General features: G+C 38.2%; 1 protein-coding gene across 1 annotated transcript in view; it reads left to right on the forward strand.

Moving 5' to 3' along the window:
- The window catches only part of LOC140230469 (high affinity cAMP-specific and IBMX-insensitive 3',5'-cyclic phosphodiesterase 8B-like), an 81,106-nt gene that overhangs the window by 43,078 nt on the left and 19,548 nt on the right, over positions 1-18,480 (forward strand). Inside the window, exons 5-8 of the mRNA XM_072310624.1 lie at positions 6,224-6,370; positions 8,564-8,783; positions 14,430-14,518; positions 17,056-17,174. Coding sequence (XP_072166725.1) covers positions 6,224-6,370; positions 8,564-8,783; positions 14,430-14,518; positions 17,056-17,174 — 575 coding nt within the window. The remainder of the gene's footprint in view (positions 1-6,223; positions 6,371-8,563; positions 8,784-14,429; positions 14,519-17,055; positions 17,175-18,480) is intronic.

An 18,480-nucleotide genomic window follows, 5' to 3' on the forward strand; every position in this document is an offset into this window, starting at 1 on the left:
GGGGGAAGAATATTAAAACTGCTACAAATCCATGGATAGGGCAGACTTTATTTATTCATTTTTTTTTTTTTTTTAAACGAGGTCACTGCTACCGACATGAACTGATGCAGGTACAATTTAGTTGGCATTACACAGAGAAATAAGTCTGTGTGTGCATTTAGAAGAGCTATAGGAATCATCAGAAACTGGGAGCCTTTGTCTGGCTGCCGTCAGTAAAGAACTTTTTGTGCCTTAAAACGTGTCGATCATTTCATCCTCGAATCAACCCAGTGAACAGTAGGAGGGAGGATAGGAAAATATTGTCCTGTCTCTCTCTCTCTCTCTCTCCAGCAACCAGAATGGGAATGAATGTCAAACAGCAACCAGCGTTTCACTTTCCAAAGTTGATACTGAAGAAAAAAAAAAATTATTGGGGAAAAAAGAATGTTACCAGCAATATTGAATGAGACTTGGTGGAGGAAGGTAGGTTGGATGGACCATGTTGATCCAAACAACTGGATCCAAACAACTGGACGGAAAATTTGTTTGTAGATGTCATGAGAGGTAATAGTGCGTGGCTTGCATGAGTGCCGCTTTTAAGCAGGCATCTCATCTGTCCTGATAGATGCGCTTCCATGGCAACGCAGGTTTGTTTGCTGTTGGCCAGAGAAGCGGTGCTGAGAGTACCCGGCATAATACTGTACATGCACAACGAGGATCTTGTTGGTTTAGTGTACGTGTATCATGTTAGCGTGTTTCCAAGTGTGCAAGACATATCAGTGGGCATTTCTTAACTCAATTTTTCTCTGTTTTTGTTTTGTTTTGTTTGTTGTATTTTCTTTTTTCGGGGGGGGGGGGGTGAGAGGGATCATTTTTATGCAGACTATCCATTCATACTACATCTGTCATTCCCTGATATCATCTTAAAATATGGTTTGTAAAAAGATAACATTAATTTCCTCGTCAAATAGTGAAAGATACTCTGCCTGTTGAAACACCAAGGACTTTCATTTATGAAGCTGCAGCATAAGGATGTTAAAGTGTTATATACATCAATGTTTTGCTCTTTACTTTTTAATATCTTTCTGTGAGATAGAGATCTGTATTTCTCTTTTTTGATTTTGATACATATCTGATGACATACGACTAGAAGACAGACCAGCTTGTCGCTCATGAATATCAGAGAGCAGTATGTGTGAATGCTTTTTCCCGTAAATGTGCTTGTGTGCTCGGGCGGAGCGCACCACATTGACCTGGGGCAGAGGATGTTAATGCCTGACATCCCTGAGATGTTGTCACAGATCCCAAAGATTGCGTCGTAATTAAACTGTCATTCTCATGACATTAATTTCTTCATTTCTTCCTTCTTCTTTTTTTTTTCTGTTATAGAATATGATCTTTGGCTTTAATTACTGACACTGCTCCTAATGGGTGCAGGGAAAATTGCAGCATCAATCATCACGCTGCATATTATTAGGTGTACCTCTATTTGGTGATGTCAGTGTGAGCACTCATCAAAAGTTGTATTTCTTGTCTCCTGCACAAAATTTCATGCCCAAGATTCAAGGAAGCACACAATGGCAGGAGTTGGTGTGTAGATCTAACTGTCTTACCTTGTGTTGTTGTTGTTGTTGTTGTTGTAAGAACAAGGAAATTATCCATTTCGTGTCCCCCCCCCCCAAACAGAAAAAAGGAGGAAATTGTGAAATGCTCTGACTTAAAGTTCTTAACAGGCCAATGAGTGGTACAGTGCTCACCACATAATCAGGAGGGGTTGGGAGACAAGTTTTTTCCCCGTTTAAGCGGTGCTCCCGCTTAAGTGGTGGCTGGTATTGGCCATGCGACTACACAACACAAAGCCTAGTATGTAGGCATTATACTAAACCATGTGCAGTTATTAAACCCACCAATAACCACAGTAACAAGTACGCACACGCTACGACACGCAAACAAAAAGTGGCATTAAGGAAAGACACAGCAGTCTCATAATTTTGGAAAATGCATCATCTGAACAAACCTCCATACATTTGATCCACAAAATAAATTAAAGCTCATTAGAGTTCAAAGTACTAGTACATAATCAAGTCACGCTGCCTATGACCCTATCAATGCAGAGAAAGAGGCAGCTATGCCAACTTCCAACACGCTGTCTAACGTGTTAACAACATGCATGTTATGGTGACACTGATTATGTCGATTGGACGAACACATTTTTGTCATATTCATGCCTCCTTGTTCTGCTGCCACACACAAACATACACACACTGCATTCATACTATGCACAAACGTGAAGAGCATGGGCGGCATGCGGGAAAGGGGGCTCTCTGTATCACACTGAAGGGGTGGTACGTGAGTGTATTCAGTGCATGAGTGGAAGCTGATGACGCTTGATAGATGATCACCTCTGTGCTACATCTAACTGCCCGACACTGACGCCATAATCTATTGGGAACTAATTAGAAATTAACCCTTGTGGTGTGGAAATGACATCTGTGCAATTATTTCTAAGGATTGGCTTATTATTTTCTAGTAGACATTAATGACGGACAAGTTAAGTGTTTCAGCCAGACTTGTCCCGATAAAGAGGTTCACAGTTCCGATTAAGCAGTGGAAATAGCACATGAAAAATTTTTTACATCAAGTTTTGTTGCACTAAAGCAGGGGTTCACACTAAAGCGGTTCCCGATTAATGGGTGAGCACTGCACTAAGCATTCTTTTAATAATTAGATTAGGTAGGGATTGGAGTACCTGACTGGTTTGACCAGGAGATTGTACTGAACATGCAGGGGGCTCCCTCTGGCTCGTCATAAAGAAAAACATCTTCTCCATCCCAGAATATTTCTGTGAAGACATTGGAATAGAATAGAGTGATGCCTGTGCATGAGATTCGTCTGTATAATCCAGGCTGCACATAATGTTGGATTTTTTTTTTTTCCAGGAAATATAATGATAATGATAATAATAATTACATTCTATGGCTCTTCATACTGGCATTTCTAAGTGCACAAAAATAATATCCACAGTGAAATATCCACAGTGCTTTTGAAAATAAGTGCTGCTGACAGGACTGCAGCAAAGAATGTGAACTGAGGTTAGAATGATTATGAATGACTCTCGTAGCAAGGTAGGAGGTCAATAGGCACATCACTCTGAGTCTTTAACCTGTAGAGCCACAGAAACTCCACTTTGCGGCTTTTGCTGTAGCTTTTTAGTATCATCTCTCTCTTTCTTTCTCTTTTTATTCATTGTTAGGTTTCCATATAGAGTGGAAAAAGAACATTGTGAAATCCCTATGATCTGTTCATTTAGCCCACAAATAAATTATCTTACCCTTTATGCATTTGATATACACTGTATATATCTATATCTATCTATATATATATATATATATATATATATATATATATATATATATATATATATATATATATATATATATATATATATATATATATATATATATATATATATATATATATATATATATATTATACTCCTATTATAATGTTGACTTCATGGATTTACCAGGCAGAATAAGTGAAAAAAAAGGCGGCTTCAATTTGTTTGTTTCTTTTTTTTTTTGCTTGCCTTGGGCAAGCATTTTTTTCTCATTATTCCAAACACTTGCCCCTTTGATTTTTCACTTGCCTTTGGCAAGCAGGCAAGTGCTTATGTAGCACCTGGTTAAATTTCAGCGTACACCAGTCTTCCAAAGTGTTCAGCACGCAAAACAACAAGTCTGAGTTCAAGGGATGGCATAGTATTGGTTGAGGTGAGGATTTAGCGTAACACTTTTCCCAAGATACTTAGAAACCACTTCAGGAAATGTTAAAGAGCATACAGTCCTCAGAGGAATTCAACTTTAATTGATATTTGGTACATTTATTGTTATCATCATAATATTATGATTATTGTTATAGGTATAATTGATACTTGACCCAGAAGTTATACCAATTGAAGTGTAGATGTGTAAACTACATCTGGGGCAAAATGCCTTCAAATTTAAATTAAAAAAAAATCCAAACCCTAGTGAAGTTTAGCTCAGAGTGTGTGATTTTCTAGCTAAAACCCGGGCCAGAATTGTCCAATAGTAATATGACTTTGTGGGAAGGAAAGGAATTACATGAAATGACAGGGGAAAAATCATTGAAGCCTCAAACTCACAGTTTGCTAAATTTTGGCTATTAAAGATATCATATAATTGTTTTGCTGCTTCAGCTAAGAAAGTAATTTTGGAAAGTGATGTGGTATTGATTTACACATTAACCTATTGAAAACGAGTCCTGAGTATACTCGGGCAAGCATCTAGTGGAAATGCATGTTGTAGCAAAATCGGCCCGTTCTCAACAGGTTAACAATAAATGGGTGAATATTTCCTTTGCGCAAAAGAGGTCAGAATCCAACCGTCAATGACAAAAGGTCAAGATTGTGCAGCTATTTCTTGCTGTCAATAAAGGGTCCAACTAATGTGACTGCACTGGTGGAAGCAACTACTTGTATGTAAGGAGATGGAGGTATCAGGTGACTGTACACTGGCAATCCTGCCTATCGCATATAGCCGATATCAAGCGATATCACCTCTTCATACCGATATCTGATTGATCGCTTTTGGGACGTAGACTTCCAGTTTTGCGGTTCTGGAAAATCATACCAAAGATCCTGCGTAAGTGTAGGATCTTTGATCGTACATTTCTTTCTGGAAATGTCTTGAACAAGTTTGACGTCAGGTCGAAGTAGTCTTTCCTGGGAAGCAGATTTTTCCATGCTCTCTGCTGAACTTTGTCTGTTGGGAACTTACTCACGTCACGTCCATCTATGGATATTTTCCATGATTTTGTCATTTAGCGTCATTGACCCAGCATTGGACCGCTTCACAGAAGAATCCCATGATTAGAAAATAACTCTATTATTCGCTAGTATTTTGTAAGACAGAATTTGATACGATCTATGAAAACCGGCTAGTACTTCAGCATTCAATGTGCATAAAAGCGTACATTTACACATTGTGCATTCATAACCGGAAGTTTATATCTGAAGAATTAAAGGTAAAAAAATTAGAGCGCCACACACGTTCAGATTCGGAGAGCTATATGCGATAGAGAGAATTAAGTTCGTACAGTCTGTAAACACCATAAATAGAAGAAACAAAAAGGGTAAATGCTCTCAGCTGACATGATGTACCACTTGCATATCTATGCTATAACTGTCTGTCTGTCCTCTGTCTGTCTCTCCACATTAGAAGTGCATGGGGTAGTATTGATAGGCGTGGGCCTCATGGAGTAGACATGTGAGGGTAGTATTAAATGTAATGGCTTGGTGCTGCATTCTTTCATGTGCTTGAATGTAATATCTCGAGTTTCAGTGTGTGCAACCCAAATCCTCACTCCGGCACATTATTTCTTTCATGGAAGCGTGTCTTCTCATTGTTTTTGTTTTAAGTCTTTTTTTTTTTCTTTTCCATAATAAAAGGTAAGATGAGATTCTAGCCGAGTTTATGTACTATTCGCTTTGATAACAATAACACACACACACACACGTACAGTCACTCACACACACAAATGAAGTGTATACTTCTCTTTTCCTGGTATATGAGCTGCTATTCCACACCCATGCTTTTTGACTGTAATTGTCAGTAGGTATGGTGTGTGTGTGTGTGTGTGCATGTCTAGGACCAGTGGATAAATCTGCAATCTGTGATGCAGAATCCAATACAGTTTGATTTTTGCACAGAAGAAGAAAGTGTTATGATCCATTCATTTAGCCGACTAATGAATTATCTCTTATTCTTTACGCATTTGATATAATTTGCTTTTTAAGAAGTCTTTTGATATACATTATGTACCTTACAGTGTTTTGGTTTTTGAAGCGCAAAAAACTGAATGAGAAAAACAGTTGAGGTTAGGCAGGAACATTTGTTGAAGAGGAAAGTGAATACAGTGCTACCTTTAAAGTACTGGTTAAAAGAAAAACGTGGAAAGACTCATATTGTATAATGTGATAATGTATTTTATGATTTTCATTTTTTTATTTTTTATTTTATTTTTTTAGGATGGAAGACAAAAGGCATTCGATCTGCATGAATTCAGAATGGCCGTCAAAAAATAATGACTGCAAATTATCCTTGGTACTGTTAGCCCATTTATAATTAGAGGCATTGTATAATTTGATGGTACGATTAATATGCATACCTCAATATGTGAAGTATTTTCTCACTCACCCATCTCATGTTGTCTCTGTCTGCAGTCCACTAGACAAGGACGAACCTTCGATCATGCCCCTCATCAATGCCGGCTTCAACCGCCGCTACGCTGAGAATGCCAACACGGGAGCCTGCCTCAACGAGCTGCTGCAGATAGAGTTTGGAGAGTTCCGATCACAGTTCAAACTCAGGTGAGACGGTTGCTGGGATACTCTGCTTTGCAGCCTCCAGGGATGTGGTCCCACTGATAGGAGCAGAAAAAACATTCAGAGTGACCCTTGAGATCTATGTATTACATCTCACATTTTCCTGTACATATTAAAGTTGTAACAGAGCAAATAAAAGCAAGAGACTGAATGATATTACTTCTTGAGATACTGTTTTGGGTATAAAGACAATCTTTGCCTCCATTCTGAAAAAAACAAACAAACCTAAAGATTTGAATGGATAAATTGTGAACAGAGAAATACCAGCATGATGAGTCCCTTCAGAAAATTGTACATTTTGGACTTGTCTAGTATGTAGAAAAATTCATCTCCTTTATCCATAATATCCGTAAAAAACAAAACAATGTCCAATTTCCAGGCAAATAATGTATACTAAAAATACAGTGTATTTCTAGTTCTCAGATAACTCATGTGTAGAAAAAATAAAACATTTCCAATTTCCACACAGGTTCTGGTGGCAGCATCATCTGAAAAGATGAAGCCATGGTTTGTCATGGTGATTAGTTTGTGATGTATACTTGTAGAATAGACTAATATCCACACTGTATATTATATTGGATGACAATGAATGGGATACCAGGGAATATTTGCCCTAACGAGTGCAGTGTTTCCTGGTATTCCATCAATGATGCATTAAAGCCATCCAATATAATTATTATCATCTACAATCATCATCTAGAGATAGAAGGCATAAATGGTAAAAAAGTACCGCACTTCTACTAGACTGTGAAATAGACACTGCACTGAAAAAAATGAGCGACTCATACTGTACTTGGCGTATGTAGCAAGATGTTTGTGCGCTTGTGCAATGTAACAATTAGAGTTTCGGCACTTAGTACATACCAAGCGTTCGCGCACTCAGCAAGCGCTCATGTAACTGACGAGACAAAATACGGTGTATCATTGCAAAGCCAGTAACAGTGGTAGCCTATGGGGAATTAATACCTTGGCCTATGCATTTCGTTCAATACCCTCTCGTATTGCACAGTAAGAATTGAGCGGACAACATTACACGTTTTTAATGTGCCGCTAAAATGTCCTATATGGATGATACTAAACATTCTCCAAGGAAAGACAGGTGTATTTTCCCGACACTTTACAAACTGATGCTTTTCTCTTCTGTTTCATATTCCTTCTTTTTTTTTTTGGGGGGGGGGGTTGGTTGGGATGGGGTGGGGGAAACAAATGAATGTCGTGGTAGAAGAATAAGTAGGTGGTGTGCTCATTCATCTTGTTCAAATGTCGACCAAATGACAAAGAAGCTAATGAACTGTCAACTTACAATGCATACCAACATGCACGTCTATGCTTTGATCGGTTGACAGCTAGTATCAATGTCGAGATGATGATACACACCTGTTCCAATGGCCATAATGAGCTCTGCTTTGCATCCAGTGGGGGTGATAATGAGAGTGGCTCGTTTAATGGACTTTCAGGTTTTTGACTGAGGCCCTCGAGGGTTGTGCATGTAAAGACAAAAGTTCTTTCATATTCTGTTGATACAGTAACTGTGTTGTCCGTATGATTTTGTTTTTTCTTCTGTGTTGTTTTTCGGTTGTACATGTTTTTGCATTGATTTTTGCTTCTCCTTTTACCAAAAAAAAAGAAAAAAGAAAGAAGAATGTATTAACTATCATTTATAGCCTTAAGTTTACATACAGGGGACAAAACATATGGCATGGAAGACAGCATCTATCGGTCAGACATATACCTCTTTCACTTCATTTTATATCTATTTTATTCATATGGCAGTTGCATGGAAGAAAGTTTGAAGTCAATGGGGACTTGAAGGTGGAAATAGGATTTAGTCTTTCCAATGCTTCAGTGACATGTGGTGTAGTATCTTTATGATATCCGTAATATTGTGCTCTTTAGCACCATTCTAACAGGCCACAAAAATGCAGGGTAGCCATGGGGTAGCCTCTGGCAAAATCTTACCCTGCGAGCAACCAGGGTAGAAGCGGCACTATAGTCCTGTGACCAGCGCTACAGTCATGTGACCAGCGCTACAGTCAGGTGACCAGCGCGACAGTCAGGTGACCATCGCTACCGCTGTCATATATTTTCAAATGATAAGCTTGGCTGTTTATTTATCAATTTCTGTATTATAGATCCTTCCCAAACCGATGTGAATGATTTTGTGCTTGCTTTTCACAGAGCCACCAACTCGTTATTTGCTGCGCTGGAGAGCAGTTCGGAAGCCATCCAAATCACGAGCGAGAACCGCACCATCCAGTACATGAATCCCGCCTACGAGCGGCTTTCGGGTTTCACCAGTGAGGAAGTGCTTGGCCAGGAAATGGAGGACATGCCCAGGTGCGACAAAAACAAACCGGAGCTCGTGGACGGCATCTACTCACAACTGAAGAAGGCAAAGGTTTGTGCCACCACCCCCCCCCCATTTAAAGTTTAAAAAAATAGTTCCCAGAAAGGCTCAAAATTCATCTTCTACTGTTTGAAATATGCTTACAATATATCAAAATGCATCAAAAGCTGCTCCAGAAAGTGGGAAGCTATGTTCATTGGATACGCCATGTATGTTTTTTTCGCAAGTGTAATATTTAATGAATTTGGGTTCTAGACAGTTTTTTGAAAGGTTGAATTTGCTATAAAAAGAACCACATTGACTGAGTGACAAAGAGGTAATATTTCTTGTCAAGAGAAAAGTTAGTGATTTTCCATCCTTGAGATGTGTTTTTGTCACAAGATAAAATTGAATTTGAATTTAACTGAGTTGAATTGAAAGGAGATTATATAAAAGGCAATTGTACTATGGGAGGCAGTATTTCTACCATGTTGTTAATTTCACAAATATTGTTTGACACAGAAAATTTGCAAGAAATATCAACTTGCTTGCAGCTTCTTTTCTAGGAAAGACAGAATATGTTAAGAAGAGGATGTGAAATTTTCATACTTTACTGATTAAAAAATGATAGAAGGTGTGTACTGCCATGAAACATGGTGTTGGAATTGCAAACTACCTGTGTATATTTGAAGCGCAAGAAGGTGACACACCATCACACAGCGATTTACTGTGTGTCAAAGAGGCGTGGTGTATTTTTCCGCTATTTTGTTTTTCCAGGTCATTTCAGAGTGACTTTTACATGACATCAGAGCTGATTGGGTCTCATTGTTAGTGCGTTTTGCCCCAGGCTACAGCCACAGCAATTTGCTAATTGCAAATGCCTGAGAAAAATGATGCAGCTAGCTCTAGTTGTACGCGATATAATGCTTAAGGAGAATATGTCCGTGATTGCAGGTTGTATTGTCAACAAGTGTGGGAGGACTTGGCGATTGATAAAACATTTACCATTCTGCCTCACTCACCAAAGAAAAATAAGATAACACAGAAAAATGCATGTACACCCACATAAAATGTACTTACATGTATACACATATTCAGAGTTACGCGCACACACACACACACACACACACACAAACACACACACATGTGCAAGGACACAAACACAACACAATTGGATGTAATGAACATCCACAGGTGATCTTATCTGTTTCTTTGTTCTTAATTTTAAGCTGTTCCCGATGCCAGGGATGGTACTCTGTATGTATCCACAGGGATTAAGGGTGATTATGCCATTCCTTGCACTAATCAGTTGCCTTTTACCCCTTCAGAAGAGAGTAAATGAGCAGAGCAGGTTGCCCCCTATTTTCTTGTGATCACAACATGCCAATTTACCTCTCCTAGTTTCTCTCATTGGCACAAATTACAATGGTGCTAGTTTTTTCCAGCATTGAGAGGCGAGAGAAAGTGTGTCAGTGGATGATTCAGAGTGTTCATGTAATACTTTATAGTGAGGCAAGGTTATACATGATGATCGGAATTATGAGGGGCTGACAGCTTAACTGGCTAAGGGTTCCCATACTAATAGTATGTTTCTCTGTGGGGTGGGGGAGATGGAGGGCCTCGAGTAAAGTCAGAAATCCACAGCCGCAGCTTAACGCTACTGACGTCAGCTGCTTTTTGTTATCTGCCCGGACGTAACAGGCAGGAGTAGCACAGGCGTGGGTGGCAGTCGGAAAACGGTTGCTCTCCGAGCGTGACATGTCGGCGTATTTCGTGGGAAGTGCGTACTTGAGTCGGCAGCGATGAATAATTTATCACGAATTTATAATCGCAGGAATTTTGGTGGTAAATGCCAGTGACGAGCATTTACCTCGGTAATTTGTGTGTCAGCTCCCGTGATGGTGACTGTATATGATTTCCAATTTATTTACGAGATAAAAGCAGTCGGCATGCTATTGTGGCTGTGGAGCAGATGGCTGCAATTACCGTAGTCGATCATGTTTTATAATTCACTACTGTGCACAGTAATGTTGAGTTAGGACCATTTAATCTATGGCAGTGCCCTTGATTCTGGCGTGATTAAACAGTATTTCAGGAATATAGTTGAGCACTACAAATGTATGTGTCTAAGGGAGATCTACAGTGTTTTGTTCTACCACTGTGGAGTGTCCATGTGCAGGTGCACAAAATGATAATGCATGAAACTACCATGTATGATAACCCTAGATTCTATACTTTTTGAGTCAAGATACTTCTTCCTGACTCGATGTGAAATTGTGTCGCAGTGGTTATCCCACATAAAAGAGCAGTGATAATGATGATGATGATGATGATAATAATAATAATAATAATGACTATTTCTTATTGAGCACTTATACAGGGACCCGATCAAAGTGCTGAAAAATTTACATACAACATTCATAAAATATAAAGACAACATACTGTAAAACATGATAAATTCGCGGCGTGAAATCTTCGGGAATTGGAGCTGACGGCCTTTTTCATGGCATGAAATTTTTGCGAATTGCCACTGGCGTTCTATGCATATATAGTGTAGACAAGAACTTTCGCGTGCATTTTAATTTCACGAATCTTGGCCCTCACGAAATTCGTGGAATTCAAATTCAAACAGTTTAGTCTTAAGTTTCCTTTTAAACATATCTTCTGAAACACATAGGCGGATTCCAGACGACAGATCCAGCATATGAGAATGTGCGTTCAAATGCTTTGGTTTTTGCTTGTGGGATTTGCAGGATTGTTTTGTCATTTTGTGACCGAAGTTGATATCTGGAGATCTGATAGGGGTCCCGTGGTTATTAGGTGGGATAGGTATTGTGGAGCAGTATTCATCATGCACTCATGAACAAGAAAGTCTAGTTTGTAATCAATATGCTCTTTGATGGGGAGCCAGTGTAACTGCTTCAGTACAGGAGCACTAGGTTATCTACTCTGTATACCAAGCAGCAGGTGAGCTGCTCGATTTTGGACCTTTTGGAGTCTTTTCATATTGCTGACATTCATATTTGCCAGCATTCACAATGCTTTGCTGAATTGGAAATATAACAAATCAACAAATTTGTGAAGATGATTGTATGGAATAATGCAGATTCCTGATTGTCTCACTTCTATTCAATATTCATAAACAGATACTAACATGGATGAAAGCCTTTAGTCCTGTACACCATCACATCGGATAGCCATTCAAGAAATGCGCATTTTATGCTCTATGTACGCTTCATATCCAATCTCCCTGAAAACTCAAAGTCTGTTTTCTCTCATCATGTGCCTTGCAAGATATGTGAGACAATACTTTATTGTCTCTGTGTATATGTTCTTTTTTTGTCAGCTTATGTCCCTTTCTCTCCCCCTCGTTTTCTCTGTTTTTTCTCCCTCTTTTTAAAACTCTTTATGTGCCACATTCGCACGCCCGACTCAGTCGACGGCATGCCAACTTCGCATATTCTGCTCAAACGCACAAAGCCGCCGATAAATCACAAATGCCACAGTGTGATGAAAGCATTTCTTGCAATTCCGTTCCTGTCAAATACGTATAGCTTGCATTTTATGTGGTGATTGGCTATCAAGCGGTGTTCACTATTGGAATTTGCGAGTAAATTCTAAGTTTCTGGCACTGTTGTGTGCAAAAGTCATGCCTTTTACAATAATGTAGCTACTGGTCATTTGAAAAAAAAAAAAAAAACGATCATGGATTTGCCATGCAATTTACATTGAAGCAAAGCTTGGCGTTTTCTCTACAACTTTGCTCGTAACATATCGAGGATAACAAAAATCTATTTAACTTACGTAGATTTGAAAAGCAGAATGTTTTCCCAAAGCATGACTACGTTGCTGTCTCAGAATAATGTGGCACACAGTGGGTTTACATCATGGCACGCAAAGAGTTAATTGTCTTTGTCTTTTTATTTTTTTGGTCAGTTGTGTCAATTTCTCTCCCTTTTTCTCTCTCTCTCCTTGAATTGATTCAAACAGACGCGGCGCGTATGTTGGCCAAGTAGTACGCTTTTGTTTTGGAGCATTTGAGCCTTTGTCCTTTTAACAAATGACAATATGAGTGTGATGAGTATGTTCTTTGTAAACAAGATTAGGATATTTTCGTTACACTGCTCTTTAGGAATAAGATTTAGGAATGACATGTAGGCTCAGCTCTGATAATAAAATAGCTAGGTCACTGATGGTGGTGTTAATCTCTCTGTTTCTATGACTTCACATTGATCTTTTTTTTTTTTTTCTAGGTGTGTTTAAGGCTATTACTAACTTATGAAGCTATTAATCAAACAGTGGAAGTGTAAATGCAAAATAGGCTGAAAAGAACAACTTTTGTATGATATTCACAATTAATCATTCTCTGAAGAGGATGTTAATGTATTATTCATCAACATTTTGAGGAAGCATCTCATCTTTTTAAGATTGATTCTTCATCATGCATGATCTTCTAGAGTGTTTTACATACACACAAAAGGTTAAAAAAATGCAAACTTAACAGTGTAAAGTCGCATTGCATGAACAAGAAAGCACAAAGCAAGGAAGTACGATGTAGTATTCATATCATTTGTTCTGTTTGAAGACTTTTACGCCTTTGACTTTGTACATAGTGCAATTTTTTCTAGGTCTCAGGAGTTTCTTGAAAGCATATGTAGATTCCAATAAGTCAAATTAAAGAAATCATAATTTCAAGCATTACTAATAGGAAACTAGTTTATAGAAATCATAATTTTAAGCATTATTAACAAGAAATTCTATTTTATAGAAATCATGATTTTAAGCATTATTAAAAAGAAATTCTATTTTACAGAAATCATGATTTTAAGCATTATTAACAAGAGACTCTATTTTATGTAACTCTGTGATTTGGAAACGGGGATAAAAAGGGCTGTACCATAAATGTCATCTAATGCAGATATGAAAGGAGTGCAATTTGCGTTTTACCGTAACTGTGACTGTGTGCAGACAAAATAAAAAAGTAAGAATACTACCCAATTTCAGATGCATTATATGTAGTTTGTCACAAAAGACCAAAGAAAATGTAAAGCTCAGTTATGGTGATGGATAAGTCTGTCTCTCGTTCAGTTGCCATTTGTGAAAGACACAAAAACTCTGTCATGTGCTTGGTATACTGCCAGATTTATCTACAGTCTACTGCTCTTCAATGAACCATCGGGTACAAAGAGGAACAGTTTGTCTGGAGAAAAGTGAGATTGAAAAGGCTGTGGACAGACTGACAGAGATGTAAATATCCTCTGGAAGGAAAGAAGGAAGGATGATAATGAGAGAGAGAGAAGGGAGAACTCCCACCACAGAGATATATCTTGAACATAAAAGCAAATGTTCACGATAGAGTTTTCTTTGTGTAAGAGTGAGAGCAAAAGATGGGGGGGGGGGGGAGGTCAGAGAAAGGAGGTTCTAATGAAAAGCAAAAAGTGAAAAAAATGAGAAACACGAAACTGTACTTTCATTGTATACTGACTGTCCATTGTTATACCTTATTCTTAAATATCACCAGGGTAGGGTTTCCTTTGTTTGTTTGTTTGTTTTTGGCAATCCTCATTAACTGAGAATTTGTACAGTGAGGTTGTCTGAATCATCTTTCAATTTCTTTTTTCTTTGTATTTCAGCCAATCTTGGCCAGAAAGTTTCAAGAAAAAAAAATATCCTGTAAAATCAAGCTTGTTTGTTTGTTTGTTTTTTCCTTCCCTGCAGTCCTGGGAGGGTATGCTGTACTCTAAGAAGAGAAATGGTGAGAGCATTCCACAAATGGTACACATCACACCTGTCATAGGCTATGGAGGGTAAGTCTCTTGCATAAGGTGTACATAATACAGTATATACATTTTTTTTTTTTTTGTGCAGTCTTCTTGTAGCATTGAATCAGCACACACTTTTGATTTTTTTTTTGTATCCTTTGCTCTGTCAATTGAACCACTTGTGTTATAATTTGAAGCTGTTTGATTTTCTGTCATTAATATCATTTTTTTAAATACAAATATTGATCAAAGGAACTATATGCCAAGTGTTTTATTTTTAATCAAAATTGATGAGACATATTACACTATATATGAATGAGTGATATCATTATGATATTTCCAGCTCATGTCACTCTGTCTCACACATTTAGGTTCAGGTAGAAGTAAGGAAGGTAATGAATTATATGAAGATTTGTAGTCGTACCTGTTTATCAGGAACAATCGGGGTACATTCAACCAAGGTGATGATTATGTTATCTTTTTTGCTATCTTACAATATAAATGTAAAGAAGGAGATCTCCATGATGAGGAGGTTGTAAATGTATTAAGGGGTGGGGGGGGGGGGGGCTGGGTGGAGAGGATTGCCTAGATGCCCATGTATCCTGGCTCATTGAAACAGAATGAGGTGAAATACTCATGAAATTAGCATATTGTGACATTTTGGGAACATTGCGTGAATATCAAGTGTCACGACTTCAGTGCAGCGAGGCATCTCTTGGTTGCCATGGAAGGGAATTCTGTTCATTTCTCACTGTCATGAATCAAAACGTCATCATGAGGGTATGACTGAGACACCTGTCGACTTGATGTGCCGTATATGAACATATTGTAGTGAGATATACTCTAAATTGATATCATACAATGGAAGTACTTAAACAAGTTGAACCCATTATTTGCCACCAGATAAAGTTTTTAGTCTAAAAGAACAAGTAAAGGGTTTACAGTCCATGTTAATTGTTATGATGGCAAATTTCTGAGTGTCACGGTCAGACCACCTCTTCTTAGAGCTAGCTGTTATGGATGCCTGGATAATCAAAGGTTCAGTTGCTTTTTTAAGAGCATTCATTTTGGCGATAAAACTTTCATCAAACCATTACAGTGGACTCCCGTTATAACGAAGTCCTCGGGACCGGCAGTTTTCTTTCGTTATAACGAAATTTCGTTATAACCGAATGAATAAACAATAAAAATACATAGAGTTGATAATGTTGCGGCCCTAAATTTTATTTCGTTGTAACCGGAATTTCGTTATAACCGTGTTCGTTATAACGGGAGTGCACTGTACTATAGGTTGAGAAAATTCTTGCTGCACACAAGATCTTGTTGCAAACAAGAGAAATTTTTTCAGAAACTTCACTGTGTCTTTGAAGAGCCCACAGTGAAATGATAAAAGTCCCCTCGGGACGTAGTATGGGATTTAAGGTTCCTTCATATACAGTTGAATAAGCCAGTTCGTAATTAGCTCATGGGCACGTTGGTACAAATGACCTTTCTTTTTTCTCAGTTGGATAGGCACTTCAGTCGTTTTCAAAGAGACATTATGGGTACCGGTAAGCATGGAATTCGTGTTTAAACAATGAATTAACTTGCGTAGACCAGGTGACCAGAATGGTCCGTCAATCAACCGACGGGGAAGCATCAATTTCATTGTTTTGCATTGAATGCATTAAAAAACTGTTTTATTCTTATTGCCAAATACCAGGTTTGCTGTCAGGTGGATATACTGACAAGCAACATTTACAAGGATTGCATGAATAATCATTGTATGACAGATGCTTATCTCAGTGAATTTAAAAACCAACTTGCCTCTTGGTACAAATGACCTTTTTCTGCTCATGCGCAAAGTGGAACTACGAACTGGCTTATAAGGATACATTTTCAGCAGATGTTAAAAGTTCATGGATCACGGAGGGACCATTTCTCTCCGCCACATGTAAATGCCTGACTGTGTGACAGGAGATATCGAGAAATGAGTATCCAATTCACCTGCCTTTTAAAAAAAAGCCAGTTTTCTGCTTCATCATCCTCCCAGCCAATTTCCATGCAAACTTTACTGACATGATATAATTTCACCCCTTATGAATTCAGTCTGATAGCATTTTGTCATTGATATTCCCCCCCCCCCCCCTTCAAATAGCATTAGCATTTACGGGACAGAAAACCCCTGAATAAATGACTCTCTTCATGAGCAATATTTGTAGACAACTCTTCTGGCTTTACATAAAAAGTCATCAATAAAGAATGACAGTACTCCAGTAAGACCCTGCATGTACTTGAATTAGGCATTACGCCTCGTGGGATGCAAGATTCCATTATGAGTAACGCCTTATGTGGTTGGCGCCATCAGTGTTCGTTGAATTTTGAATTGCAAAGTTGAGTTTCAAGCAAGAGTATTGAGGATTTGGGGCTTTGTCCAATGCTATTAGAGTCACATTCATGCAGTTGTGAATGATTGCATACCAATCACAGTAACCATGATAAGTTTAGATTTCATAAAGACTGTACTTTGTGTCTGTGCTGTGATTTTGTACTGCAAAAAGTCTTGTGTTTCACCGATCCGTCCGCACATATTTAATCACCAGGAAAGTGCGCCATCACGTCTTCAACAAACGGAGCCCCCAGCAGACCACAAACGGCCCCAGCGTCTTCAACCAGGAGTTACAGCACACCGTGGACAAAATGGCACAGGAATTCTCAAACGGTAAGCCCCCGGCGCTGGCCCCTCGTGGTATGCTCGCCATTGCCATGACAACTGAAAATAAACTTGCCGCTTGACTGCAATGCAGCATATTTGAGCCCATCCAAGCAGATTTTGCTTGAGACGAGAATGCAAATTCGGGAGAGGTAATCGGATTGTTTTGTTGTTTCTTTGTTTGTTGTTTTTTTCCAAGAAGTCAAGAGGCAACTGAGAATGATATGTGCTGGCCTGAAAGTATTTTCTTATACAATGTTGTCGCATGAGAAATAAGCTAGCAAATGCACAAATAGTCAAAAGTAATCTCATGACTATTATGCTTCCATTCAGACATTAGTGTATATAACTGAACCAATATGTTCTCTTTGTTTTGTTTTGTTTTGTTTTTTTGAGTATGTGTGATATGAATTGTTACTTTTTCCTGTCATGTAATTCTTCAGTCCTTAAATGATATATGTATCAAACAGAATATTATTATAAATCATTGTGATGTAACTTCAAGTAGATTTCTATTTATGTGAGTTTGCGTGAAGTTGATAGATCATAAATTAGATTGTGCACTTGCGTAAGTCCAAAAGAAATCATGATGCATGACCAAACATATGACCACCCTTGGGGCAATATTCTGATGAAATTATAAAGTTGCATATGTAAAAAGTACTTTTTACTTTCAAGACATTTGGCTCACAAATCTCAACAATTCTACATAAACACATTGTGACTGCATTCTGGAAAGGAGGATAAATGGGTTGCTGTGTACATATCATTTTGTTTTGACGATAATCACTGGATATGAAAGATGCTGTGGATATGATGAAAAATTATTTTATTAAAAGACTTTTGCTGCTTGTAATTCTTTAAAACATCAGAAAATTGTGAACATTTATCTTGTTGCAGATTAGTTTCTATGAAGACGTCTGTATAAATGTGAACATGACATATTAAAGTTCTGTCATATACGTCAGTAGGGATTCCACAATTGGTTATTCTTTATACAGACAGTATTCCCACTCACATTGTATAATCTCACATGCCCATATTCAGGTCTAGTAGTGCGCAGAGTACAACAGTTTCATTTGTTTTCAGACCTTTTGTGGTGCTTCTACCATTTTTCGTACCCCAGATTCTATGCTATTTTGTGATATGTTAAATGCACTTTATGCTGATCATACAAAAACATATTCTAGACAGCTCTGTGGCATTACACTTTTGTTCCTAAGACAATTCAGAGGTTTTAGATAATGCATTTGTATATCAGCTCTTCATCTAGGTGCAGTATCCAGAAACGTCAGTGATCATGGCATGGTCCTTT

The sequence above is a fragment of the Diadema setosum genome, chromosome 7 (genome assembly GCF_964275005.1).
Source record: "Diadema setosum chromosome 7, eeDiaSeto1, whole genome shotgun sequence".
Classification (NCBI taxonomy): domain Eukaryota; kingdom Metazoa; phylum Echinodermata; class Echinoidea; order Diadematoida; family Diadematidae; genus Diadema; species Diadema setosum.